The 13767-nt window shown below is 37.0% G+C and overlaps 1 protein-coding gene across 1 annotated transcript in view; it reads right to left on the bottom strand.

The window, feature by feature from the left end:
• Nucleotides 1–13767, bottom strand: part of LOC139738224 (spastin-like) — an 80931-nt gene that overhangs the window by 62850 nt on the left and 4314 nt on the right. Inside the window, exon 2 of the mRNA XM_071648880.1 lies at nt 10008–10091. Coding sequence (XP_071504981.1) covers nt 10008–10091 — 84 coding nt within the window. The remainder of the gene's footprint in view (nt 1–10007; nt 10092–13767) is intronic.

Genomic DNA, 13767 nt, shown 5'->3' on the forward strand with positions numbered 1-13767 from the left:
CGTCATGAATATTCATGGTTAAAGGGACTGTACAGTACTGGTTGAGGTGGGGATTCATGTTTTGAACATTCCTAAGTGAGATTTTGAGAAACCTCTTATGAAATATGAAAGAGCATGTAATTTTAAGAAGGATTCAACATTTATTTGATGAAAATTGGCTTTCAAATGGCTGAGATATCCAAAAATGTGATAATGATAAAAGGCGACAGGCCACGCCTTTTATTAAGATCTCTTTGTTTCACCTTGTTTTGGGATATCTCAGCCATTTCAAAACCGATTTTCATCAAATACACTTTTGATACCCCTTAGAATTGCATGTGCTTTGACATCTCATAGAGTGGTTTCTGAATATCTCGCAAAACGTTAAAAGCCAAATCCTCGCCTCGACCAGAACTGTACACACCCTTTAAATGTGCTATTCCAGAGTAAGGGACAATGCACTCTGAATGATGATGCATCAGTTTGCAAAGTCTGTAAGTGATTATCATGAACGTATGATGCAACTTGAAGTTAATCTGTACCCTACGTCAAAGCATTTGGTGTACTTTCATTGAATTGTGTTTATATTCATCCCTCAGATTTATCTCTTGAGAAGTGTGATGTATACCCATTAAATCTGCAGATATTTGTGTGTGAGTGTGTGTGTGTGTGTGTGTGTGTGTGTGTGTTTTCAAACATAAAAACCTAAATTCCATTTGTATTCTGAGTCTGAGTGTTTCATCACTAGCATGTTGATGAGCTGCATTCTATGTACCTGTAGGGTAAATCAATTCATTCAATATATATGATCATCTGCTATTTCATGAAACTAATGGCATACAATTTTTTTTGGTAGGAACACCTAATCAGTTACTTGTTTTCTCTTGATGCCCTCATTCCAAGCTTCTTTACCAAAATGTACATCAAGCAAATTTAAGCATGAATAGTTTAATTTCTACCTCATCAGTACTCATCCTTTCTCCATTTCTGAGATAGTACATCACCCAATGACACTATATCATTGATCTTTCAACACATACGGTGCATTATTGAAAGTACATCACCCTTGCTCCACCAGCAAGAATGCACATGACAGCCATTAAATCTGCCTGGGAGCGACACATGGAAACCATTAACTTTCGTTGTCAGTAATGCCATGCTAACTAGATACCAAACAACCTGCTGCTCCACAAAATAGGGGCACCCATTAGGCAAGAGTTGAGAATGCCTAAAGATATAAATTCAGCAGGATATTTTGCTTGGAAAAAAATGTTTTAGCACACTGTTACTTTGATTTTAGCCCATTAATCTTTGTGGAAGCTGTTGATGGCTTTGGGACTATGTGAACACGTTTTTCACTCCCCCGTCTCACAAACTACATGAGTCTTGCTTTCTCAGGCTCAGATGCCTACATCAGTCAATTGGATTCATGCTCACGTCTAGCAATCAATGTTGGCTTTGAACGACAGATTCCGGGGGGTAAGGAGGCATCATTAATGATTGCGGAGTGTGACGAGTGCTTAACCGTCCCAGCATAGCTTAAAGAGATGAGCCTCGGAATTTCCATCTCAATCACGTTTTGGGGTCTGCCGGTGTCATTCAATCAGGATGGCTACAAAGTCTTATTTAGAAGCGTCACACTTATCAGGTCTTAGTGATTATAAAATGCACACTGAATACTGAAAGCTGTGTAAGTTTGATGTAACCCTCTTCTTACTGCAATCTCTTAGCAATAGCTTTCGTCTTAGGAAAAACATAATAAGTAAAGAGAATGTCAAATTCTTTTATATTCATCATTTTCTCTTTTTTTCCTCTTTCTCTTCTCTTGAGAAAATACTGTGATGATTTTGATGCTGTTCTTGTTTGGTTGCTAGAGTCAAATCTATGATTCTATATTTTTTTTAAGTATAGGGAGCTGCAGGCACATGAATCTAATGCTTCAGATACAGGTAAACCCTCTGATTCCTTAACTCTGTAAAACAAATATTAAAACTACTATTGTGACAAAATTGTTGCTCAAGCTATTGATGTTATGTTTTTTTTAATTGAGGGACAAAAACAATGGATTCACATAATTAATATAAAAAAAATCTTGTGCATGTCTCATCTCTAAGGTTTCTAAGAACCTAGCTTCACAAAGCTGATTACAGACAGGTAGTGCTATCATATCATATAGTTATATACATAATGACATATATTTCATTAAAGTCACTGGGTAGTATCAAATGTTAATTTAGTGGCGGATCTAGGAGGGGGCACACCGTGCGCGTGCCCCTCCTTTATTTTTTGTTAAAGCTAAAGAATAAAAAGAAAAATACGGAGGGGGGCACGAGCGCACTCCCTTTAATTTTGTAAAGGTGCCCCACCCCCGTTCACAGAATTCCTGGATCAGCCCCTGTAATTCCAGCATTAAATTGTTGCACATCATTACATCAATGTTCCAAATACTTTGCAGAGCATCACACTTTAAGTAATGTCTATACAGAAGAAAATAATTTTTAAAAGTTTGAACTCTGAAGGGAAAAAAAAATTCCAAAACTATTTTGTAACTGGCATGCAGATTTCCCTTGACTGGCACGCTACTAGCATACTTCCCACAACCCATCACAAACTTGTCACATCACATACACGTCAGCCTATTTTGTCCCTGCCTCTTGTTAGAAGCCAGTATACCAGGAATCAATCAATATCTTCCTTAGATAAGAGGCAACCCCTTCTTGAAGACCACTCCCAGAGAACCTCCAACCCCCAGGGGTAATGACGGACCTGGGTGACAGGAATGGTACCCACGCCACCAGCTTAACTACCCTCCCTCTGTCCACTTGGGTTATTTGCTCAGCACTCGTCAGCTGCCTGGCAATCTCATGAGGATTTCTCTCAGGACCACGCATCACCCCTGCAAATGATGCGTCCACTTCGGCCCCCTGTAAAACTGCATTGGACATGGACAGTATCACTTTGGCCATCTCTGAATGTGCACACACACACACACACACACATACGCATGCACACAAACCGCAAACTTGCTTTATGGTCATGCACACACAGACTCCAGCACAAAGAGCACTTTCTAAAAATAAAAATCAATGCCCTACTAAACAATGCATATAAAATGCATCCTGCAGGAGAATTCATACTGACTAGACATGTTTGGCTTGAGTCATTCAGCCAATACGTTTTGTATGTGTGTAGGTCTACAAAATTGTAAATACAGAGTACAAATTTGAACTAGTACACTCACATGAACTAAGGAAAACACATATATGATGAAAAGTGTCAGGGTTTGAGCACAGCGCAGCTGCATACTGTAAAAGTGGATATTTTTGCACGACTACCGGTAATTTTTTGTGCTCGACCTGGTAAAAAGAGTTTCACGTGTTTTTAATTCTGGAAAATCAAAACATCAACCACTGGAATGTATGGCAAGCATTATATTCATGTGCTTTTATTTTTGCGCTAGTTTCTGGTTAAACAAAATGCGCAAAAATTTCCACTTTTATAGCATTAAAGATGCAGAACATAGTTATATGGAGAAGAGTCTGATCAACCAATTGAAGAGTTTGTTTGCAAAAACCGATAAGTCCATTTTTGAAGATTTTGAAGTACGGTCTCTGTCATAAAGTACAAAATAATACCTTTTAAATGATATATTGGTCACTACATATAAAGGTATATTCCTGAAGTTATGGTCAAAAGAAGCAAAAATTTTCTTATTATTCTCTTTATTTTTCTTGACCTTTAATCGCAAATATCTCCATTTGACAAATATGGACTTATCGGTTTTTGCAAACAAACTCTTCAATTGTTTACAAATACTGAGGCTACCATCAAATTATTTTCAGCATTCTGATAGTTTGTCAATGATATACAAGTGAATGCATCTCTTAAAACTGCAAAATGATTGGTCATTAATCTAATCTTACCTATAATGAAAATGAAAATAAGGCAGCTCTGCATCACTATTTCTATGGAGGATTAACACTACACTTGTAGAGAACACGGAACTATGAGAGTGAGTGAGTACACCCTTGTTCATGATGGCACAACAGTGGGCAATCCTATACTGGTACAACAAGGGTGATGGTTGGGTACCAGATACCTCTTTCTAATGCTCACTTTGGTATACATACGTCATACAGTCAAGAAAATGCACACTGACCATGCTTAAAAAGCTCAATAAAGAGATTTAAAAAAGTGCAATTGTGCAACGGCTGCCACACATATCACCGCAGTAATGACTCTTTGTGCAACCTGAACCATCAGCTGTAGTACATGTGTTTCCACTACATGGTGTAGCATAAGGACAGCAGCAACATCAAAACCTGACAGAGGAAAAGGATTTGTGCTTCATACTCAATCACGCATGATGACCTTATATATAGTTTGCAGCAGACTTGCAGGAAATCAGTCTGAAAGTAAGTCTTACAGGTATACCATTCAGGTATACAGTAGGAGCTGAGGACTGATTCATGGCAGAAACTTCCTCTGAACTGAGTGTATACTGTCAAACTAAAAACACTCGGGCATAAACTTTCACATTTGGAGCTGACAGCCTTTTTCGCTGCATGAAACTTTTGCAAACTACCAATGGCATTCTATGCATTGTGTAGACAAAATCTTTCTTGCGCATTTTACTTTCGCAAATCCTGGCTCCTTGCAAAAGTTTCATGCATGCATAAATTTCTGGTTTTACAGTATTTGGCATGGTCAAAGTCTAAGCTGGGCTGATTCACTTCTTGCAGACTACATGTATGCAAAACTGCTAAAAAATTTGCTGAATGATGTGGATATTTCCATGGATATTTACCAACATGCAGTTTGAGAAAATTTAAAGGAAAAATTTCTCCCCTGAAAGAGTTTTCAAAAGCATGCATATGGTTGAAATGATTTAACTCTACACTAGGATGACAGACCTGTGTGTGCATATACTTACTGTAGTAGTAACCACGGTGGCTGCATGCTGAAATTATATAGCACCCCATAAATGTACTGTTGAAAAGCTAAGAAGAAAAAAAAGGCTGTATCTTTTGAAGTTTGGTATAAGACATAAAACTTAGTGTAACAAGATGACAAATTGAATAGTAGAATACACTTTTTTGTAATTGGCCTGAATTGCAAAAATGTAGTTATATTGGAGGTCATTTTCATCTCCATCAATAATCATGAGGTAGACCTTTGAATAGGTGTGACCACTGGGCGTATGAAGCACCACTTGTTTAATAATTCAGTGCATCGTGGGTGAGAATTCTCATGTCAGTTTGATGGATTCATATTCCCTGCTGACCGGGTGATTGCGGTCAATCAGCAGGGATGGCCCTCTGGATCAATCGAAGCCAAAGTGGTTGTGTGGACAGAATATGTAATATCTTTCACAGTGAGGTCTCTGTGGTCAGATACTGCATATGCTGAATATTTTGCAAGGTTTTTATTTTCGCGAATTATGCGAGTCAGGTGCTATTTGCAAAATTAAAGACACGCGAAAATATTGACTCTGATCCCGATGTGAATGTGACGTACGTGTGTAAACTTCTCCGTTCCGTACAGGACTCCACGATCACAAATCTAGCCACTCACAAAATCGTCGGGAATTCTCAATTCGCGAAAATTTAGACTGATATCAGTTTGGCTGAAAGTTGATGATGAATATTCTTCTACAACATCCAAACATGGTGGCTTTAACTTCTTGCCACGTGAAAATGGTAATTAAAGGGAATTCCTTTTCTGCTCATTGTCATTTGACACTATTATTCTATCCATAAGTGATATGAATTTCAGAGTAATGATCACACTATATACAGGTTGTACAGCTGAGGTAACATTTGTCACTATTAGACTACACTGAAACAGTATTGAGTCCCATAATGTGAAAAATGCAGGTAAACTGCACCTTGGGCATAACGTATTCTACGACAAAAACAGACATGACAATTCCATGCTCACATGCAATCCATCTAAAACCTATGAGGTTATCGTGCAAACTGTGACGGCTTGAAAATTTTAATCCTCCCTTGCATCTTTCCATGATGACTGTGTAAGCACATTTAGGTTTACAGCAGAAAGTCCAGGAATTTACTACGAGAGGCTTTACATGTTCTGAATAAAGTACATTATTGAATGCAAGGACTTGACCAAACTTGTATTTAAAGGGAACGCAAACCCAAAAAGCAATGTGGATTGAGTGAAAGCAGCAATATTAGTAGAACACATTGATGCAAAAGTTATGAATTTTTGAAGTTTTGGTGTTGGAACCGCTGGATGAGGAGACTACTAAAGGTTATGACGTAGTATAAGTGGACAACAATATAAAGAAATAATAAAGAAAATTTCACAAAAATTCATTTTTCATGAAAATTACAAATTCCATCAACTTGATACTGACATATGTTAAGGGTAGCAATTATTCTCCCTGCCTTCTGAAAGCGATTAGTCAAGTGCTCTTTCATAATGCTAGGAAAGTGACTTTTTGTTGGATTTTCTTTATATTTTCTTTGTATTGTTGTCCACTCACACGTCATATCAAACCTCTTGTAGTCTCCTCATCCAGTGGTTCCAACACCAAAACTTTAAAAATTCATAACTTTTGCATCGATTGTCCGATTTTCTTCAAACTTTCGCTGATGTGTTCTACTAAAGTTGCTGCTTTCACTCAATCCACATTGCTCTTTGGGTTTGCGTTCCCTTTAAGGACACAGTTATCATCACACCTCAAATTAAAGTGTGACTTCTGATTGCAAAAACTCATGTCATACTTCAATCACATGACATCTTTCCTCAAACTCTTGACACACAAACGAAAATGACAAACCCCTATCATGTGAGAGCATGCCGAGTTCATTCACAGAGAGAACCACAATGCGAACAGCTTCATGTGTTCGACTCACTCCGGTGGTTTTTTGAGCCACGTCTTCTATCATTTACTCATGTTCCATTAACCACACACTTGTGCGAAGCTTCTCAGCCAAGATTACTTCCCATCTCGTATTGACTGACGACCGCTCATCCCCAACTGTCTCATCATTTCTGGATGATTACGTACGCGGTGCTTTCCCCCCGAACATCCCTTCCTTCAACCTCCTCCCTCAAAGAAAAACACACCTAGAAGTCACTGCCATTTATGCAAAGCAAAGTGCCAAAATAGGCCCACGGAGGGACATGGTACAAGAATCTCTAATTAAAGGTGAAGTGGAGTTTGAAAGTTCGACCCCCAGATACTACTAGTTTATCCATTCTTTTTTTAAGGTAACAATGGTTAATTGGAAGGAGACATCCTATCACAATAAAGGCATATATCTTACAACCCGTGGTCTTTTAATCAGAATATTGATTAAACAAGGTATATAATTTTATATTACAATTCTCATTATAAATGTGTGGTCTAAAATGATGGCAAGAAACAAACAGTGTAGGCACAGGCTTTTAGGCTCAAATTTGATGCACTACAAGATATTCTGTCACAGAATTCATATTCTTAGCTGAATCATCTTGCAGTTTAAGAAATTATGTAAATTGTACAGCATCTTCACGTCTTAAAACAAAACAAATGTGTGTGTAATGCATATACATACCACTGCTTTAAAAAAAAGTTTTATGCAGTGGTCAGCAACACAAGAAAATGCCCTCCCCAAAAACAACATTTAAAGCACAAAAAATACATGCCAAAGGGCATTCTCCTCAAGCCTGCATGCCTGACTTCAAAATGGATTGTGGAGAATTTGGAACATGGCAGAACAAGATGTTATCATGCACAAGCAGGAAAGTGCAGTGACTTATTGGAGTCACTCGCAGAGGGGGCAAATACCCTCGATATCGGACTCTTTAGGATAAATTCAGATGCACTCTACTTGATGACATTTTAGCTCTGATTTTTTTTTTTTTTTTTTTTTTGGGGGGGGGGAACATTTTTCCCCCTTTTCCTTGTCCAAATGTCCACCATGAAACACTGTGAGATGAGCAAGGTTTATGTTAAAAGACAGAAATGGGGTGGCTTTATCAATTTGATGTTGAGACAAAGGATGCCTATGGATATTGTACATTCTTGGAATATTTTTGAAGAATCTCAACATTGAGAAGATAGATCATGTAATGATTTTATTTGCTTCTGAATTAACTCACTAATTTTATCAATATTTGGACATCTATTACTGCTGATACTTTGACTAAAAAATGAATGCAAAGAAATCCCACCCCGTAATCTATTGTTGTTGTTTTTTGTAGTTGTTATTGTTTATTTGGTTTATGTGTGTGCCATTTTTAGATTTCACAGGAGTGATCATGAATGATTAATTTGTTTGACACTTTTCTGAGAGATACTGAGATGGAATTCAAAGCAAAGTTTACAATAGCAAGGATGACTTGCAATATCCAGAGTGTCTGTTTTGCCCATTTCTTGGGTCTCTGTTGAGCTCAACAGTTACATCATAATCAGCTGGCTATTAGGATGTGATGCAGGCATCAAGCCATGTACATATACAATGCAATGGACTATAATACCTCACTGCCAGCTAAAACTAGCATGCAGATGTCTGGTACATGTACCCCTTCACACTTATAGACAGCATATTACGCACTCAATATCCATGTTTGCTTTCAGGCTCAAGAGCACATGCATAAAAGCCTGTGCAATAAATTGTTGATCATAAATTGGAGAGAACAGGGCCCCGTTTTTAATATCAAAAGATAAAATCGATTTTAAATTTCCTTACTACACAGGCTGCCATAGACTTACAGTCGAAATCAACTATATAATTAACTCTTTATAAAACAGGGCCCAGGTACACAATCTAAGCATGTAACCCTTGTTATTTCCTCTCAAAATCATCCTCTCCAGAAGAGCTGATATTTTTTGTGCGCTGTGAAGCTAGCTGGGACTCCTACAATTCCCCATTCGCTGATGTTATTCTGTAAGCGTACAGAGTGTGAGAGATCTGTTTGCTGAAAGGTCAGAGTGTGTCTGATCCTCTGCCTGTGCTCAATTCTATTCCTGGTCATACAAATTGTATAAAGTACATGCATGACTACTGAGGGCCACTGGGATGAATGAGTGTGGGCCTCAATTAGCACTGCAGTCTTTTCCTGTGTGCTGCTGGCTACAATGCAGCTCAACACTTTGTTGTTGTTGTTTTTATTTTGTTGAATGCATCAATTATCACAGGCATCTTCTTATGACCTTCTGCCAAACAGCTTCCTGGATTTATTTGCCCTATGTTAATCTAAAAAATTATTAAAAAAAAGATCAGTCCTTGATGAATTTTATAGTTTATGTGCATCAATCTCATCTTTTGAATACATAAATCAACTAATGAACTGTGGTTCACAGATATTAACTTGTATCTCATTCATTCTTATGTAATCAGTTATGTTTAGAAAATCATTGGCACATGTAAATGATTGTTGCTGTTGTTTTTAAGATCAGTTAAATGTCAATTTCCTACACATTTTTGAAAGAATCCATTCATGAGAAATAAGCCACACTCACTTGATTCAGATGACTTTGACCAGAATTCCATACATTGTAACATACATGATAAAATATGAAAAGAGATAGAAGAAAAACCTGAAAAGAAGATACATGTAAATTTTGGTAAATTGGATTCTATGCAATGACAAGGACTGCAAGCTTATACTAAAGGCCCACCAATACTAGCGTAATTAGCCACACTGCATCTGGTGCAGATTAACACAGGGCATGAAGAGCGAGAATGCATTTTTGTTTTAATTTTTACCCTATTCACCCCGATCAATAAAGGCAATACAAAGGTAAAGTATCAAACTGTAACTAAATAGACAATACCTGAAAGTACAACATGCTAACAGTGAAAAATCTTCAGAGCTTCTTGGCAACAGTATACAGTGTATTCCCGTTATAACAAAATCCTCAGGACTGGCAGCTTTCTTTTGGTATATCGAAATTGTTGCAGCCCGAATTTTTTCCTTCATTGTGACCGGACTTTTTTTTTATAACCATGTTTGTAATAACAGGAGTGCACTGTACATTGAGTGCCTGTAGGATTGCTCATCATGATGCTTACCTGGTTTATCACAGTCCACTGCTATGCCTTTCTCCAGTTCATCTACCCCTTTACGATAGTACTCAATAGCCTGCCGTTTGCTGCCTGCAGGTTGGATGAAAGTGAAGATAGATCTGACCTGCTGAGAAGTGAGTTCATGATGTCATTGACCATATTTTTTTTTCTTCAGAAAATAAAACAAAAATGTCACACATCCACATAACAAATCTTGCATAGAAAAGTGAATAAAATGACCACATTGGGAAACACAGTGCAATAATGACTAAAAGAGCCATGATTTCAGTACCATAGTATGTGTGTCTATCATTTACTTGTTTGCTTGATTTTTCATACTCATATGACACTTATCCGAACCAGTCATATCTTCAACAAACATAATTTCACACAGTTCTGCTTCAACATCTTTCTTTGATGTATCTGTAATGCATCTTCTTAGTGTCTCCCTAAGTGTAGTATACACACAGGAAGCTGCTAGAAAGATGTCACTTTAGAATTCCCAGGTGCGTAATACAATAACATGTATCATATTGAGAGAATACTAGTCAAGGGTGAAATAACAAAAACCAACTACAACAACTCTCTACTTTCAGGATATTTATCTTATGTGACTTTACATTGCAGGTTGTCATCTCTACATCCATTTGTTAGAGCATGTCCTTGCTCAGATGCTATTGATTATCTACATGGGTAGCCTAATATACACAAGGTCGGGACAGGATAATATCCATAACAAATTTAATTTGGTTAAACACGGCTGCCTCTAATTTATATGTACAGAACGAGATTTAGAGGCCTAACAACTACAACAAGATTAAATGTGTGAAGGGTGACAATGACTGGGGATCCATGCTAGTCTCTGCACAGAATTCACATTAGGCGTTTTCACATCAGCCCGATGTTTCGAAATAGCACGCTATTTTGCTGACTATTTTCTGCGAAAAATATCTCGAGCTTGGATTTTAATCGGGCTGATGTGAAAACGCCTATTATGTCATTCTATGATATGGTAAAGTTATTTACAGATCACTGGATCTTCATAATAGTATTAAATACTGTACACTATATACAGTAGGTAGTGTTCATCCTCTATTTCACATACCCACATACAGATCTATATATTTGTAACTAATTCCAGCTCATATTTACACATATCATGCATGTTATCTAGTATCAAAACATAAATATTTTGCATTGATTACTAAATGTCTACCATGCATCCAGAAAGAGAAGTCTATTATTACAATCAGTGCTTGGCAATACAACATCTACACTTGTAGGCCTATACATAGTATCAGTAATCAGTTTTAAAATCATATTCAGGGCCCTGTTGCATAAAAGTTCAGATCAAACATAAGTCACAAATTTAAACATAAGTCTCTGATTTACTCAATTCTGATTGGCTGATACCTGACTTATGTTTGATTAAATCTGACTTATGTTTGATTGCATCTTTTTATGCAACAGGGTTATGAATGACTGTGATTCAAATGCTTCAAGAGTCTACACTATGAGGATTTGTTTGTATGTAAAGTCACAAGAATTCATCACTGTTTAGAGTGTACGTACATTGTATGTCCCACAGGATGTTTGGAGGTGAGAGATGTGAGAGTAATTGAACATACATATTAATGACTGGAACACTGAAGACAACGCAGGTCTCTGCTTGATTTGCACATTTTCTCTCACGTTGTCCGTATTACAATGAGGCAAATCAGCTTTATGACATGGACATCAGCACAGGCTTGCACATTACTGTATACGCCATTATTTTCCCGAGTCCAAATTTTCATGAATCGTGAATTCCTGACAATTTCACGAGTGGCTAAATTCACGATCGTGGAGTCCTGTACTGAACGGAGAAATGTACACACGCACGTCACATCCATATCAGGATCAAAGTCAATATTATCTCGTGTCTTTAATTTTGTGAATAGCACCTGACTCGCGAAATTCGCGAAAATAAAAACCTCGCAAAATATTTGGCGTATACAGTATATAATGACACACAATAGCACAAGGAACATTTGGCAATATGTGTGCAGTAATTTGAACAAACATCACATTTCATCTGTATCAAATCATGCAAGCTTTGTTTGAATTAAGCAATTAGGAAGTCCTTTCTTCTATTCAAAAGGGAGCATTATTCGGAACTTTACCAACAACAAAAAATTTATCTCATATCTTTTTATCCAAACTTACTCATCCTTGATGCCCATGGATTGGAGAATTCTTAGCGGTATTCCAAAATGACAGAAGTTCCATAAATGAAAAGGTGAGCACTTAATTTCTACATATTTGTATTGCTACAAGAAAAACAGAGAACTCTTTTTTTTTTTTTTTTTTTTGGTTCTCCTGAGAAAGATGTGGCAAATAAAGGTTCTGTGGAGTATATAAGGTCAGGGGTTCTAATAAAATCAATCTCATTGGCTCACTTTTTTTTTTTTTTGCATTTTCTTTTTTTTTTGGGGGGGGGGCACAGATGCAATCCTTGACAAAATACATGCTAATAATATTGTAAACAAAGTTTGCAATAATTACTCATTTTCTTTTTTTGGCAGAGATGCAATCCTTGATATATAATACATGCAAATATATCATTGTAAACAAAGTTTGCAATACTCTCATCTTTCCCCCTTCTTTGCTCTGCTCTTTCATATGCAGCGACATATTCTGGCAAACAAAGCTGAGACTGTTTGACTTTACACGCACTTATCACCTTCTGCCAGGAATGATATCATATTCTCAGACTGATTTTATCTCATTCTGGTATAAAATCTGCGTTGAACTACAAAGGAAAAAAGGAGCATCGACAACAACACAACAATGATCTACACAATGTATTGTCCCATGAAAGACTTTGATATTCCATCAAACTGGCACCAGTATGCCGGCTGTCACATCAACACCTAATGAATTCTGCATTGATCAACAAATTGTTCTATCATTCTGTTTATTTTTGTGCTTGGTAATCAGGTTACTTTGAAATGCAAAATCTACACTTTAGGTGAAAAACAAAAATACTGCCTGCAAAAGTTCCTTGAGCTACTGCAACTGCAAAACAACATAACAGAGCAAACAATGACATAAACCAAAAGCTGCTGGTTGTTATGATAAACACATCTCATATCAGGCTAGAGTGACTGCAAAGGGGCAATAGAGAAACTTGCTGCATTGTGCAGGGAAATTTCATTTTGTGACAAATTTGTTTTTGCCCCATACCCTGGGAGCAATGAACACACTCACTGATATTCCAATAATGTGATGTTTGTGTACGTCAACCTCAATAAGAATCACTTTCTCCTGCCCTCCATGCACTGAACTTCTTGACTTCTGATCCTCGCAAATTTGTGAGACAAAGCATAGTGGTACATTGTACAATCTCACACTCAAAGGATCTACTTTTAACTGTATCTGCACAGAGGAATATTTTTCAATCAATTTCTATCTAGACTCTATTACAGCATATAACATTGTTACTAGACTTTATCCTGTGGTATACATGTATGGAGTATATACATGTTTTTTTCTAATTTTTAAAACAAAAGAATAGTGAACTTTTACCCTTACTTTTGACCTTTCATCACTGCCATTTTTATCAAAATATCTCTTTATATGACAATATTTAAAGCATTGACCCCTGAAAGAAAGCTACCGGCTTAAATATAGAAATTATCATAATCACTCTTCTAGTGTTTTAAAAGCATGGGTGTATATATCTATGGTTGTATGGATCTATTGGATATCTAACAGGTATCAGGAA

Source organism: Diadema antillarum, unplaced genomic scaffold (assembly GCF_040938485.1).
Source record: "Diadema antillarum isolate AM-2024a unplaced genomic scaffold, OU_Dant_1.0 seq00000731_RagTag, whole genome shotgun sequence".
Lineage (NCBI taxonomy): Eukaryota > Metazoa > Echinodermata > Echinoidea > Diadematoida > Diadematidae > Diadema > Diadema antillarum.